At 37.4% G+C, this 17,004-nt stretch overlaps 1 protein-coding gene across 1 annotated transcript in view; it reads left to right on the top strand.

The window, feature by feature from the left end:
• Positions 1 to 3,874: 3,874 nt before the first annotated feature.
• The window catches only part of loxl4 (lysyl oxidase-like 4), a 30,704-nt gene continuing 17,574 nt past the window's right edge, over positions 3,875 to 17,004 (top strand). The window contains exons 1-4 of the mRNA XM_038296451.1: positions 3,875 to 4,030; positions 5,023 to 5,355; positions 10,991 to 11,292; positions 11,374 to 11,588. Coding sequence (XP_038152379.1) covers positions 5,043 to 5,355; positions 10,991 to 11,292; positions 11,374 to 11,588 — 830 coding nt within the window. The 5' untranslated portion in view covers positions 3,875 to 4,030; positions 5,023 to 5,042. The remainder of the gene's footprint in view (positions 4,031 to 5,022; positions 5,356 to 10,990; positions 11,293 to 11,373; positions 11,589 to 17,004) is intronic.

The following is a 17,004-nucleotide window of genomic DNA, read 5'->3' as shown; positions in this document are numbered from 1 at the left end:
GAGATAAAACAAGCCTTTAAAAAGTATTTCTAAGACGTGAAGAATTGAGACCTTCCTAACTGGCTAAACTCTCCTTAATCCCATATATGTTTCACTACTATGTGAGTTCATAAAACACATTGATCCACATCCGGTGTGGTACTAACCAGACAGTAAAGCAGTTCTGATCAGTTAAAGTATAATCAAAGGAAATAGGATTTACCTTTTGAGCTATCTTGTATGTACAGGTCAGAGGTAGCTGCTTCAGTCCTAGTGAGTTGTCCTTGTGCTTTATTCCCAAAAATCAAATCAAATTTTATCAGATCATAAATAGAAGATTTTTATACTAGAGGATCAAGCTTTATGAGCCATTATACTTGGCAGATTATTATGGTGTCCACTCTTTCTGTAGAGGGGGTTCCTAAGAGCTTTTGGCTTGTTGAGACTTGGAGTATGATTCCCATTATTTTTAAGCTTTTAAAGGCAGATCCACAGTGCCTTTCATAAGGTTAAAACTCATTCATTGTTTGACAAGATTGTTCTGATCATCTGGAAATGAAAGAAAGACAACTATAGCTAAACTGAAAGACTAAGCAGGAAGAGCAATAAGCAGAGAGGCAGACAGTCATTCGGTAGAAGAAGCAGAAATCGACAGCTAAGACAGTTGAAATCTATCAATAGTTAAACTAAGACTCTTTAGATTTGTGCTTAATGAAATACTGCTGAGTTGAATGCCGATTTGTTAAGAAACAATAAAAGAAAACCTGCAGAAGTACTTTAAATTGAAAGGAAAATCAGTAACAAGATCTAAGCTGGCATGTGAAGATGCATTCAATCCAATCTGACTTGACCTATAGAGTATCCTATGTGCACACCTGACAGGCACACGTGATCCAAACAAACTGCACTTGAAACGCAGTCGTTTCCTTATGCTACGTTTACACTGTACGCAATTTCAGCATCAAAAAAGCACCTTTTTTTTTTAAATGGATTTCTCCAAATAGCATACCATACTTTATCTGTCGAGTAGAATCCTGGCAACCGATGCATCAGTGGGAAGCCTGACCTGTGTTTTCAGTGTATGCCGTCACGTGAAAGAATCTCCCAAAATCACTCTGGTCTTGTTTCTCTCTTCTGAGACCTTTCTCTTCTTCTCATACACTTTTTGAATGCTTTTTTCTTCCGAACCTCGGCCATTGTCATAGAACCGTGATGAGAAAGGCAAGCTTTAATGACTGGCTGAAAACGTGCACAGCACAAGAAAACAAAGCTAACGTGATGAGCACAAAGGCCGGCCTTATGAAAACATATGACCAGAATGATTGACAGTTAGGAGGCCCACTTATTTTGATGATCCACCTGTAAAAAGAACTTCCTCCACTATACCTTTAAGCAAGAAAGTCCACCTAAAAACATTGTCTGTGCAGTCAGTTCATCAAGATTATGATCCTGCCTTAAAATATAATTTAGCTGTCGGAGACAAGCAGACCCCCACATACCTGCGTTGCGCTGTCACTGGGAATCCCCAGCAACAGTTGCCTCAGGCCGGCCGCCTCTTTCAGGTTTTAACTCTCACAATTTTTATACAACTTTCCTCCACAAAACATACTGACTAATCTATGCATTTTTTATTGCTTGTCACATAGTATAAAAAATACAACCATGTACACTTTTAAAAATCAGCTAAATTGATTCTTTGTTCAGAGAACTCTCCATTCTTCTAAATAAACAAAATCCCTAATATAGGACTTTTAACAAACATTAAATGTCTATACAGGTAATATTTCAAATCAGGTCATAATCCAGTTTTAAAGTATATGAATTCATTAGTTGGATTTTTTTTAATCAATCTTATGAAATTTGCGCACAATCTAACATAATCAACCTCCTACTGCACTCCATGGTTTACAGTGGAAACTTACATTCTTCTACTGCCAGTCAAAAGTCCAAGCATTATGAAAGCCTGAAAAGACGGCAGTGGGGATGAACATGTCATTTGAAAAGGCACTTGTTTATTGTTGGAGAGCATGTATTTATTTCATGCCTCCACAGATTGTGGGTAAGGGCAGAGCTGGCTTGGTTTGTGTAATTAGAGAGGTGGAGAGAGAAAGCTTTCTGCCGCAGAGACCTGCTTTCTCAGATAGTCCTTTGATTTCTCTGGGAGCCCTGAGGAGCACTCTCCCTATAGCCCACACCCGACTGAACCGTAGAGCATTTGCTCACAAGCAGGGACACCTGTCTAGTCTCGTTTGTTTATTCTGATATGTTTAGTCTGTGTCACAAACTAAACTGGATCCATGCCACAGACTGTGATGGTTTAAACCTTAGCATCCGTATTTCCTTGTTCTCTTCTTTCTTCCCTGTCACCCTCAGAGATCCCTCTGATTTGGCTGCACTAATAGGGGGTCTGCTCTTCCTGTTCTGGGTTTAACAGTAAGGGAGGGACCACCACATTGCCACCCAGTGGCACCATCTCCGTGATACCCAAACATGTCTGCTGCAGCTTCAAAGGTTACGCACATGCAGTTTTTTTGATGTGCAATTACTTAACACGCTTCAAGCTGGAAATCTGCATACAGCTAAGTGTTTATAATGGTTGGGCTCTATGTTTAAGTTCTACCTCTCCGGTCCTAATTGCCATTTTTCATGTCTATGAATAAACCAAGCTGCCTTAAAGAGGTGCCCACTGAGGTTTACTTAAAAACAGAAATATAGCTTATCAAAACAACAGCCCGACGCCAACATTCTCCATGCTGCTAAATTTGTCTAAATTCTTTAAAGAAAAAAAAAAAGACTCAATAAGCAAACATGTTTCAAGCTCCCCCAGTGGAAACAGTTCAAAAATCCTTAGGTATGGTCAAAATCTCGAAGTTCAGATAAATCAATCTGGATCTGAAGCGATGACTTAAATCCTTATGCTCCTTATTCAACAATGGGAGGTTATAGAAATCTTGCATACCCCAGGCCCAGGGTGGAAACGCGCATTCTCATCGGTCACGTTCACCATGGCTACGGTGAGGCTGGTCCTATTTTAGAGTTGGTGGTTTGTGGCTGTCCCAACAAGGAAATATCTACCCTGTGGTATAGGGAGCTTCTTTAAGACACTTGGAACTTAGAATTTAAAACTATTCTGGAAGCAGCGGCCTTCCTGTTGGTTTAATTCAAACACGTTGGCCCTGAAGTTGTGCAACACTCTGAGGGTGATGTGTAAAAGATCTGTTAAGCCTATAGGAGGAGAGAGGTGTAAATACGTTACATGTGAGGGGAAAAAAGCAGTTAGATAATAAAGAAATAACTTACTAATGTAATTATTATGCTAATTCTACACGTTTCTTGAAACTAGCTTCCGGATTGCTGCATTTAAAACATCAGTTATAAACCATTAACTTATTGAGTAGTGCTGCATATATTGTTTCAGTTCAGTGTTAAAATAAATGCTGAAACCAGCTGTTTTGTATAAAGTGTTTTGCACAGCATTCTTGGCACATTTTATTACTAGATAACCCACAAGCCTTAATGTATCTGATCTGGATTTTATATATAAGATCAACAAAAAGTAATTCACCAGTTTGATGGGAAAAATAATGCATATCTGTTTAAATCTTTGATATGAGTAAAAATACATGTTTTAACCTGTTTTCCTTTAACGCCCTTAAATAAACTTTCAGGTACCAACCTGAGCAGTAATTTGAAATAAACATTTTAAGAAAAGAAAGCTAGTAAAAGTACAAAGTAATACCAATAAAAGGATGAAGAGTACTGCTTCTATTTTAGCGGTTGTTACCCAAGATCTGCGCATCATGCAGACGGTTTTGTGGCTGCAATCAGCTCCACTGTTTAGTGTGTTAACCATAATTCTCTATATACAGTATGACAGAAAGAGATCTGGAGAAAGAGGAGGGAGGCAGTGAAAGAAGCAGGGAGGGATATATGGAGAAGGAGGGCAGAGGGGTGAGAGACTGAGAGAAGCATTTGGTAGGCACACTTATTCACACAGTCACTTTCCCCTTGCTAGTGACTTTCACCACTGCAACCTTTTGCTGCCTACCAGGTGAGTTAACCTTCATGTTAACCTTCATGGGATTTTATAGCTTAATCTTTTTCCTTAAGTTAATTTTAGTTATGTGGATGTAAGCACATGGTTCTTAATGTGTGAGTGTAACAGGTGCTTTAAAGGATGACTTGTTGATGATTAATAGGGTTCCAAACTCACTTATGTCCTGTTTCTTTAAGAGTACTGAGACTGTTACAGGAAAGTTCAATAAACTTTTAATATTATAAACTTAATATTTTATTCCATAGCAATGGTTAATGGCATCCAAGCTTCCTACTTGAGGTGTGCTTTGCACATTGTTTTACATGTTGACAGTTTTGTTTTTTGTAATCTTTGTTCTGAAATGACATCCACACACATTTTAGAGCTTTTTTGTGGCACAATGTTTTCCTGTGGTCTGACTTGTTTAAAAGTATTTTTCTCTCTCTCTATTTTACCCACTTGTGTTTGTACCGAGACACTTGTTCAGCACCAGGTTAAAACCTGCCTGGTGTATTTCTGTCTGGGTAGTTTGCCTTGGGGAATGTTTATTCACATGAATTGCCTTACAGAAGCGTGGTAAGGTTTTTTTAAATTACATGCCTGCGTTTGACATGAGGGAAAAATGTGCTGATTTGTTATATATGGCTTCCACTGCATCACCGTGAGTCTGCAACAGCAGCAGTAGTGATTAAAGTCACTAACCTGGCAAAAAAAAAAAAAAAAAACAAGGCAAAACAAGTCATATCTCACTAACAATCACCAGATAAGAATTATTTCTGAGAAAACAATTCTTGATAATAATAATAATAAAAAAAGATTTAAAAAAGAAAAATACTCTAGCAGGGGCCTCTTATACTATTGTGTGCCATTTAAGTTCTATTTTTCCCCCCCTTAAAGTTAAAATGAATGCTGGTTTCTTAATCTAGCTGAATATGATCAGTATTTTATTTATTTTTTAAATGAACATTAAGATCTAGCTGAGTCGTTTTCTCTCTTTCTACTTCCAGGATTCTTCCTTCTTCCCATAATGACCAACTCCCTCGGTCTGAGCGTCCAGCTCCTCCTGCTGCTGTCCCTAAGCTTCACCGCACGTGCTGAACCTCGCAGGACCACGACCCCTCAACGCAGAACGCCTCGTGCACCGCCCGCTAAGGTGCGCCTGGCAGGCAATTTTGCGCGCGAGGCGCACGAAGGGCGCGTGGAGGTCCTGCACAATGACGCCTGGGGGACCGTCTGTGATGATGAGGTGGACATAAACCTGGCTAACGTGGTGTGCCGAGAACTGGGGTATCGAGGAGCAGTAACCTGGGCTCACAGCGCCAAGTATGGAGAAGGAACAGGTGAAGGCACCACTTTAAATTCAAACCTTTCCTAAGTTGTATAAAGGTTGTCCCTTAGAAGAAGCATCTTCTAACTGCACAGAGAATATGTGCAAAGTTTAAAAATGTAGGTTTCATATTTGAAAATTTAAATTTTTTTTATATCAAAATGTTCATTTTGTGTCTTTCATTGCCATCCACCAGCATCTATTTTAATGCCCTATGACATTCTTACCTTTGTGATTCTAAAAATATATAATTTCAAAATTATTAACATCAAATAAAAAACATTTGTTAATTAAACAAATATATTTAAATGCCCTTTAAAGCAGAGAAAGGAAACAGCACTATAGAATAGTCAATAAAAGAATATATATCTAAAAACTAAATGGTACATTTATGTATGGAAGCCCGTTTCCGCCACTCTGTAAAAAAAAAAAAAAAACTATCTCAATATAATGAGATAGTAACTCAATATAATGAGATAGTATCTCATTATAATGAGATAGTATCTCAATATAATGAGATAGTATCTCATTATAATGAGATAGTAACTCAATATAATGAGATACTATCTCATTATATTGAGTTACTATCTCATTATAATGAGATAGTAACTCAATATAATGAGATAGTATCTCATTATATTGAGATAGTTTTTTTTTATTTTTTACCAATTTTTTAAGTTAAAGTTTAGTATTTTTGGTCAATAGCTCCCAGGTCATGTGACCTATTGACCCAAAATCAGTTTGAAATTGTTCTACTAGTCTCTGTAGATGGGGCACACTCATTTGTTTTTCATTTTAACTCTTTTTTTATTTTTTACCAATTTTTTAAGTTAAAATTGAGTATTTTTGGTCAATAGCTCCCAGGTCATGTGACCTATTGACCCAAAATCAGTGTGAAATTGTTCTACTAGTCTCTGTAGATGGGGCACACTCATTTGATTTTCATTTTTACTCTTTTTTTTTTTTTTTACCAATTTTTTTCGTTAAAATTTAGTATTTTTGGTCAATAGCTCCCAGGTCATGTGACCTATTGACCCAAAATCAGTGTGAAATTGTTCTACTAGTCTCTGTAGATGGGGCACACTCATTTGTTTTGCATTTTAACTCTTTTTTTATTTTTTACCACATATGGACACCCTTATGCTTGAACATGGTGTTCGTTATGGACAATCCATGACGAGCACAGAAGTCCAACAACAGAACACCACTCGAGTTCAGATCGGGGCGACCATTCCTCCCAACCATGCCCCTCCAGGTCTCACTGTCATTGCCCACATGAGCGTTGAAGTCTCCCAGCAGAACAAGGGAGTCCCCAGGAGGGGCACCCTCCAGTTCTCCCTCTAAGGACTCCAAGAAGGGTGGGTAATCTGAACTGTTGTTCGGCCCGTTAGCACAGACAACAGTCAGAACCCGTCCCCCCACCCTTAGGTGGAGCCCTCTCGTTCACCGGGATGAACCCCAACGTACAGGCGCCGAGATGGGGGGCAACAAGTATGCCCACTCCTGCCCAGCGCCTCTCACTGTGGGCAACTCCAGAGTGGAAGTATGTCCAGCCCCTCTCAAGGACACTGGTTCCAGAACCAGAACCATACGTCGAGGTGAGACAGACTATTTCTAGCCGGAACCTCTCAGCCTCACACACTAGCTCCGGTCCCTTCCCACCAGCGAGGTGACATTCCACATCCCAAGAGCCAGCTTCTGCAGCCGAGGATCGGACCACCAGGGTCCCCTCCCCCGGCCAACACACATTGCATACGACCCTTATGGCCCCTCTCACGGGTGGTGGGCCCATGTAAGGGGGGACCCAACAATTCACACTGATTTTGGGTCGATAGGTCACATGACCTGGGAGCTATTGACCAAAAATACTAAATTTTAACTTAAAAAATTGGTAAAAAATAAAAAAAGAATTAAAATGAAAAATAAATGAGTGTGCCCCATCTACAGAGACTAGTAGAACAATTTCACACTGATTTTGGGTCAATAGGTCACATGACCTGGGAGCTATCGACCAAAAATACTCAATTTTAACTTAAAAAATTGTTAAAAAATAAAAAAAGAGTTAAAATGAAAAATAAATGAGTGTGCCCCATCTACAGAGACTAGTAGAACAATTTCACACTGATTTTGGGTCAATAGGTCACATGACCTGGGAGCTATCGACCAAAAATACTCAATTTTAACTTAAAAAATTGTTAAAAAATAAAAAAAGAGTTAAAATGAAAAATAAATGAGTGTGCCCCATCTACAGAGACTAGTAGAACAATTTCACACTGATTTTGGGTCAATAGGTCACATGACCTGGGAGCTATCGACGAAAAATACTCAATTTTAACTTAAAAAATTGGTAAAAAATAAAAAAAGAGTTAAAATGAAAAATAAATGAGTGTGCCCCATCTACAGAGACTAGTAGAACAATTTCACACTGATTTTGGGTCAATAGGTCACATGACCTGGGAGCTATTGACCAAAAATACTCAATTTTAACTTAAAAAATTGGTAAAAAAAAAAAAAAAAACGATCTCAATATATTGAGTTACTATCTCATTTTAATTAAAAACAGCAGCGCTGGCAACAGCAGCCCAAACTGAACTTTACAGAAAAAAAGAGGTTGGTCTTATAATGTCTCTGGAATAACAAAACTCCAATACAGAATATACTTTGAAAAATAATAGTCTCTTATTGCATTTTTTTCCCCTTCTATTTATATAAGACCAAGATAATCTAAAAAATACAGAAAACAACGATAATACATTGTTTTTGAGTTATATCAATTCATTCACAGAGTTTTTAAGGTCACGCAGCATCTTAATTGGATATAAGTCAATACTTTGATTAGGACAAATGAGAATCTATTTTCTAAATTAATATTGACATAATTTAGGTTGATTAGACTATCATCTATCTATCTATCTATCTATCTATCTATCTATCTATCTATCTATCTATCTATCTATCTATCTATCTATCTATCTATCTATCTATCTATCTATCTATCTATCTATCTATCTATCTATCTATCTATCTATCTATCTATCCATCTTCTTCTGCTTACTCCATCAGGGTCATGGTTGGGCTAGTGCTTATAACCAGCACTCTATGGGCAAAAGGTGGGGCACATCCTACAGGGCGCCAGTCCATCACAGAAACATCCACTCACACCTAAGGATAATTTAGAGATGACAATTAACCTAACAGTCATATGTTTAGACTGTGGGAGGAAGCCAGAGTCCCCAGAGAGAACCCACACCTGCACCAGGAGAAACTGCAAGCTCCATGCAGAATGACCCTTGGTCTGGAATTGAACCCATAAACTTGTTGCTGCAAGGCAACAGTGCTACAAACTGCACCACCGTGCAGCCCTCAAAGCAACATCTCTAAAAAATAATTTGCTTTATTAAAAGGGCATAGTCACCTTATAGTAAATAACAATGTAACACAATGTTTAATAATTAGAAAAATAAGGTAATATTCACCAATGTTCCGTTCAGATCATTAATTCATTTTTTAGCCTAAATAGATTCCTGCACTGGGTGCCATGAGCTGAGATTAACAGACGTGAAATAATTACTGGCAGTACTGAGCCTGACCTTCCTGTATTCCCTTGAGATTGTAGTATGTAGTTTGTGTGATACAAAGATACAAAGAAAAAATAAATGAGTGTGCCCCATCTACAGAGACTAGTAGAACAATTTCACACTGATTTTGGGTCAATAGGTCACATGACCTGGGAGCTATCAACGAAAAATACTCAATTTTAACTTAAAAAATTGGTAAAAAATAAAAAAAAAAGAGTTAAAATGAAAATCAAATGAGTGTTCCCCATCTACAGAGACTAGTAGAACAATTTCCAAGTGATTTTGCGTCAATAGGTCACATGATCTGGGAGCTATTGACCAAAAATACTCAATTTTAACTTAAAAAATTGCTTAAAAAATAAAAAAAAGAGTTAAAATGAAAAACAAATGAGTGTGCCCCATCTACAGAGACTAGTAGAACAATTTCACACTGATTTTGCATCAATAGGTCACATGACCTGGGAGCTATTGACCAAAAATACTCAATTTTAACTTAAAAAATTGGTAAAAAATAAAAAAAAAACTATCTCAATATATTGAGTTACTATCTCATTATATTGAGTTACTATCTCATTATATTGAGATACTATCTCATTATATTGAGATACTATCTCATTATATTGAGTTACTATCTCATTATATTGAGATAGTTTTTTTTTTTTTTTTTTTTTTTACAGAGTGGCGGAAACGGGCTTCCATATTTATGTTCAAACATCTCAGGAAGCATAGAATGAAACTTTAAGCATCTTTAAAATTGACTGATTTGATTGATTTTTTTTGGGGGGGTAGGAAAAGAAAAATGGTATACATCATCAGATGAATCAAATTATTCACTACTTTTTGGACCAAATGCTGGATGGCATGTTACTTTGAGAAAGAAAGGTTTACTTCATATAATTATCAGGGATTCAACCTGTAGAAAGGATTTTTGGAAAAGATGGTTCAGTCAATACTCACTTCCTAAAATTAATTTCATAACTTGCAGATTGTTTAAATCAAACATCTGAACACATGATAACCACTTCCCCCATATTTTAAGAAAACTGCTCTAAAATCAGAAATGTTTAAAATGTAGTTGATATTGTGGTTAGTTTATATCTTGATTATTTTTGTGGAAAAATCAATAACAACCCTGCAAGTTCTGATTCTATACCCATAATGTTGGTGTTTAAATCAAAATACACATGTCTGATATAGTTTTGGCAATAGTTTTGGGGATTTTTGTTCAAATTCTATTTGAAATATCTACAATTTTCATTCTACATTGGAAGGAACTACTTGTTGATATTCTGATCTAAACTCATTTTATACACAACTGCAAAAGGGGAGCTCTTTATTTGCAATGGGAGTACCTACATGGTTCTTATTGTTGAATGTGAAGAAGAAAAAATTCTGAAAACCAGAATTACTTATTTTGACTAGAAAGGGCATAAATCCCTTATATCTGATGTAAAGACTTTACTGATAAAAATGATTACCAAAATGTTCTATTATGTTAACTTAAAATGTACAAATATTTTCTTGGTTGCCAGCAGTGGCAAAAATCCTTACTGGACAAGGTTACAGTGTCTTAGCAAACACAGCCACTCAGACTTTAAAAATAACTAAGATTATGAGCAAACAAAGAAAAACTCTGAGATTAAAGTCTACAGCTTGCTAAGGATGAGTGGCAGGCCAGCGGAAAAAAAAAGTTATGGCTAGAAAAGAAGCAGTTGAGAAGCAGTTTAGTTGAGAAAAAAAATCTCTATTTGCTTGCCAGTGTTTGGAACAGTTGCTGTGGTTTATGTACATTCTTTAGCAGGGCTTTTAAATCCAAATTAAAGAGAAGCTTGAGTGTATTCACGAGGCTGAATCTACATCCTCTGTGCTGCCTTGTAAAATACTGTGTATCCACTGCTAAACACACTGCTAGGGTGCATACCTAAATCAGCCTGCCCGTTAACGTCAAGTGTTAGATGTTAAGGGTGCTGATTTAAGCTGCTGTGTGGGGATGTATCTCAAAGCCATGCATAGAGCCATCATTTAGAGCCCTAATGAATAACGTTATGATTTTTTCTTTTCTTTTATAAGGTCCTATTTGGATGGATAATGTACGGTGTGATGGCTCAGAGAAGTCTTTGAAGGACTGCAAACACAATGGTTGGGGGGTAAATGACTGTAAACACTCTGAAGACTTAGGGGTTGTGTGCACCCCCGAGCATAGACTGGAGCAATCTGCCAGCAGAAGTCACACTACACCTGTCCGGCCTTTTGGTAACACTGCTTCTCAGTGGGGTGGTATTGTGGCAACACAGAGGCATCCAGGCTACGGATATTATGGAAATGGTCATCTGCAGGAGATCCCAAGGTTCCACAGGCCACACCACTACCAGGTAGTGCTTCATCTGGGCTATCTCTCCTCTTTTTCTAAGACAGATGTCAATTTATAGACCAGATGTCCCTTCTTCTGACAGGGTCGCAGCAAAGTGCGGATTGAGGAGGTCCGTCTGCGTCCGATCCTTTCAGCTACAAAGAAGAAGAGAATTATTACAGAGGGTGTGGTGGAAGTGAAGCATGCTGGGAGATGGAGGCAAGTCTGTGACCTAGGTTGGAGTCTCAACAGCAGCCGAGTGGTGTGTGGGATGCTTGGCTTTCCAGAAGCAAGTCAGCATAGTGTCAAAACATACAAGTGAGTATGAGTGCCGCTGTTTGGAAGCTGTTTTCAGAAGAGTAACCTGCTGGGTAACAGAAATTTCTTTATAAATATAAACCTTTCCTGGAGAATAAAAACAGAGCAGCAGCACCCCATTCAGAGCTCCTTTGAGCAAATGACTCGCTTTAGGCTTATCTTTCTTGCGCATCCTCTTCTCCACCGTGTCACCATTTACACCCCCTTATTCAGCCTTAGGATGATGATAAAGGGATCCCTGTCCCCCCTCCATTGCCCTTTCTCTGCACCTCTCGCTTGGCAAATCACCCCTACACACCTCATTGCCTTTCTCTCACATCTTTGTGCTCCCTCCTTCCGATGCTATCTTCTTGCTGAAGCTCTCAGACAAAAAGCAGCACTTTAACTTTTAGATTCCCATACTGAGCTGTGATATCAGTGCTGATTGTGGGGAAACTGGGCCATTAATATCATGCTTGGCTGAGATTACTATTGGAAAGTGAAATCAGGGTTTGTGGAAAAGGACTTGTCGTATTGACAGGGCATCTTCCTCAAGTACAGCTCATCATGTATTTGCTTATACATCTAGCCTCCTCGTATCTTCAGTATGTGTGCAATTCCTATCAACACATATTATTTACGAATGTGGATATGCGAGGAGTCTATGTGAAGCAGCTTAAAATAAAATTTCTTCTTGTAAAAAAAACAAACAAATGTGATGAGTCAGTATTTAGGACTATTGAAGTAAACTTAAAAGGTAGTCTTGACCTTATCTAAGTTAATTGATTATAGCATTGGCTTCTTAAAGACAACATTTTAGAAACCGATAAATACAAAGAAAACAAAATGCCACACCAAAACTGTTTTTACAGAAGTACACTAAAAGTTGAAAAGTAATCTGTTTTACATTGAGAAAATGCAGTACATACAGTTACATTCATTTAAAAGTTCATTTATTTTAGTAGCTCAATTCACCAATAGAAACATTATACCAAATGATGACTAATCACTTTAAGCCTTTATTTTTGTTAATTATGAGGAAGTAATGAAAATACTATTTAAATTAGAACATTACATCAGACCAATAAAAGCATTTTTCATGTAGAAATGTTGGCCTTATGATAGGATATTAATACCTGCTTAAAAGTTGATTTGAAAAGGTATTTTATCTGACCAATAAGACCAATGTTTTATAGGTTTCTGTTAAAACATGCATCTAATTAAAGTTAATAGCATTTTCACCAGATCAGACGGGTAAAAACTGAATGTTGAAAGTTGGCTAAAGAACACTGCAATGTTATAAACCAATCACATCCAGTTTTACAAAGTTATACAGTTTTTATACACCATACAGAACCAATAAGTTAAATATAAATAAAATATATACAAATTGAATAGAAGTTTTTAAGATGTTAAAATATAAATTCGATTTATTATGACACAAGCAGTTTCCAATCAGTGCATTACAGTGTATATACAAATATACAAATGTTCACCCAGTTTAATTTGTTTATACTAAACTATATATCATTTACATGTTTGCAACCAAGATCCTCGTTTTATTGTATTAACCTTTAAGTGTTCACTTTGTTTGAACTTTGACAAATTTAGCTAAAGAATGAAAAGCATTTAAAAATCATGCTTTAACTTTGTAGATGATATAAACCACAAATATTTATCGATTTATCCTTTTAAGTTGGACCCAATGAGCTTTGCAACTGGAAGGCAGCTCATAGGTGGGCCTATGCTGTTTCATGGTTTTGGTTTATTCCTTATATTCCTCAATTTAGCTGTTTTTCTAACTGAGCAACAACAGGAATTTAGATTCTTGAATAATTAGGAACACCAATGAGCTATAACAAGTTCCTGGTGTTTAGAGAGGAAATCACACAACATCAATGGTTCTATGAAGAAGGTGGAGATTACCAGCACAACCTGGCTCTGTTCATGGTCTGAATAAGATCATTTATTATTATAGCATGCTTGGAGTTCAGCTGTGAACCCTTCTGTGTCTCAATTCAGTTTCCTCTTGTAGTTAAGACTGGACAGCAGAGAGCTGGAGATGAGACACACAAGCATCATCCAAGAGATGAGTTGGATGAGTAGATTTGTATTACAGCAACATTAAAGGAGACGTTTGGCACCTTACCAAGGAGCGCTAGATGACAGATGAGAACAGGGTTGCAGTAGCTTGAAGGACACAGATTTAAGCCTATAGAGAATTTACCTACTTTTTAATTTTTCACCAAAGGTCAAGTAAAGGAGCCTTGATAAAAGGACTTCTTTTGCTTTCTTGGGATTTGACTCAGGCCACAAGAAGTGGATAATAGTTGTTATATCTACACATACAGAGAAAGGTTTGGGCAAACTTATCCCACTATGTTGAATTGTTTTGGGTGTGCTCATTTTAGAGTTGTAGCATAGAAGTGTGCATGAATTGTTATTTCTCTGTCAGCTTGGCCTGCATATAACCCCAGTGTTTTGCTGAGGTATAAGGCTCTACACTGGTCTGAATCATGATTATGTGTTTGCTTCTGAATCTTTACCTGTCTGCAGTCTCTGCAGATGCTTATTTGCTCCTTCTTGATATGTGTTTTCAACTGCAGACTGCTTCTCAGAGTACAATGGCCCCCATGTTTTAGCTGTTTCTCTATTACTCAAATTCATATTGGAAATATTTTTTTTTAAGAACTACAAAGTTTTTCTAAATAGGCCACATTTCTAAATAGGCGGCCACCCTCCTCTTCCTAACTCAGCCTTTCAGTCCATTCTTCGAAATTCTCGACCCTGCCATGTTTCTCAGCTCTGTGTGTTTTTTGGACGCAACTCTGAAGATGCTGTAATTACAAGTTGGTCAGGACCAAAGCTCTTCTGGGTTTCTACTGAGGGTGAAAAAACACCCCCAATTATAGCCGAGTGTGTGAGAGAGTAAAAGAGAGCTGGCAATGAAAATGGAAGCGAGTAACAAGAGCAGGCGGCAGTAGGGAGATGGATAGAGAGCAAGAGCCTGACGTGCGAGGTTTTCGCTTGCTCCTGTGAAATATGGCCAATTACAACTGAGCTCTGCTGCACTGTCCGCTGTGTCAGCGGCTGTCTGTCTTGCTCTGTCACCATAGTGATTTGGGGACTTAACCAGCATTTGTTTAATGACCTTTCAGCTCAAATTTTCTTATAATAAGTGTATCATTTTCAGGCTTTATGGTTACATTTTTTGTGTCCAAATGTGGTTTTCCTGTCTGGTGTCTGTGTGATCCTCCTCAATGACCTCTCTAATTTACTCTCCCATCTTTTAATTATCGCATGCATTCCAGTGGCTATGCTTCAGGCTTGCAACACACTCTGCAAGATTCCTTTCAAGTACAACTGAAGTAGAGAAGTCATATAAAACATCATTTTTGACACATTGTAAAAACAGTAAGATCCATCTTTTTTAAGTAGACGTGTTTAAAAACATGTACATCTTGAATATGTAATGCTGAAGTTTAAGAATGTACCTTAAAAATAAAAGAACCTTAACCCTTTAAAGCCCGATCCAAGAATAAAACAAAACAGAAAATTACTTTTTTTTTGGTTTGAAGTCCTTATTTTGCCTTTTAACAAAATATGTAAAAAGAAAAAATAGAAATACATTTTTGATATTAATAATTTATTACTATGCGATAAGTCAAGATAATTTTTTGTGTAGTCTTCTGCCCTCTGTTATCAGGTATATCTGATTGTGTACAATAGGAGTTTGAGCAAAGTTTTTACCATTAAATTATGCAAAAGGTGTCAGACGCAAAACATTCCAGAAACCGTATGTATCAAATATGATACATTTGGCATTACAGGGTTAAAATAGGCTGACTTTGTCTTCTCTGCCCTGTAACCCCTCCTGATAGACATTAGTTATTGAAGCAGCCACTATTAGGTCTACAGCGGAATCTAGCTTTAACCAGCTGTATTTACCTACACCAACTCCTGCACAACTCCCACTTGACCCAAACTAATGCAAACCAAGGTAATACAATATAATCTGCTCCATATAGGGCAGTAGAGTAACACGGAGAAAAGATAAAGCTCAAGATCTAAATTTTAAGCATGCATAGGGGAGTTCTCTTTGTCCCCTCCCTCAGTGTCTCTATTCTTTACAGGCTCTCTGATGGTTTGGTGGTTGTTAATGTTTAGTTTTGTTTGTCTTAAACATGCTATAGTTTTTTTGTTGTTGTTTTTTTATTGTGTCATATTGCTTTTCATTTTGTCTGCTTGCATTTATTTACAGCAGGAAAAAATGCAAATAATAGGTCCCACGTAGACATTGTTTTCCCTACAAAATACGTTTACCTGCTGTTATTTCAGGCAGTCCAAATCTATTCAATTGTGCACAGTCTCCATCTCAAATGCCTGTCATTGTACAAATGCCTGCTTTCTGATGTCTTTCAAACGTGCCAGATATAGCAGTGCTAAATATCCTCCTACCGGTATTTTACAAGTTTTAGTCATTAGCATTGTGTTCTGCATATTGATGATGACACAGACAGAAGTGTTTGTGCTTCCTTTCCTCTTACACATATAATTTGATAGGCACTTGGTTTTAGAGATGTCCCGATCCATGTTTTTGCACTTCCGATCCGATACCGATATTGTTTTTGGACTTCCGATCCGATACCGATACTGGCCGATACCAGCCTATCCGACCATGTATTTAAGTTTAAGTTAAAGTATTTAGCCTTAGTTGTAAGACTCATGTTGAAAAGGGTTTTAGTACTCTTGATAACATCTAGCCAGCTAAATTAGGTGAGACTGAATGAAACACAATGCTTGGTAACAACAAACTTACCTGTTTATTAAGAGATAAACACAAACTGGACAAAATTATGAATAGCAATCTGAAATTGCACAGTGAACAGTAAAACCGTAAACAGTTAAAGGTGCAAGTATTACTGTAAGTTTTAATAAAAATGCAAAACAGGGAAACACTGGCGCAAAATAGTGGAATGGATCGTTTCAATCGGCAAAACTGGAAAATACGGACCGGATTTTTTTAAAAAAACTGGATCGGCAGTCTGGATCGGCATTTTACATGCTTTGCCGATACGCATTTTTTTGCCAATATCGGCGTCCCGATCCGATCCACGTATCGGATCGGGACAAGCCTACTTGGTTTAGTAGATCAGCTTTGCACATATATTTAGTTTGCATGTTTTTATACATGTAAATCTTTTTACACAGTTTTTAATGCAGCAAACTGCAAATAATTTTAGAAATAAATTGGTAATCTGGGTGAAAGTGAGTCATCTTATGTAGAATTTCAGGCACCTGGCTGTTATGTATTAATCAACTATTAAGCTTTATTTATCTTTGTTACAACAAATCCTACAGAGACGTTTTTTAAACAAAGCCCAGACAGTAAGCTGTCTTAGTGCAGTTCATTGACGCTCCAACAAAAACTGAATTC

The sequence above is a fragment of the Cyprinodon tularosa genome, unplaced genomic scaffold (assembly GCF_016077235.1).
Source record: "Cyprinodon tularosa strain WSP-4 unplaced genomic scaffold, ASM1607723v1 ctg37, whole genome shotgun sequence".
NCBI classification, from domain to species: domain Eukaryota; kingdom Metazoa; phylum Chordata; class Actinopteri; order Cyprinodontiformes; family Cyprinodontidae; genus Cyprinodon; species Cyprinodon tularosa.
This window is presented reverse-complemented; position numbering and strand designations above follow the sequence as displayed.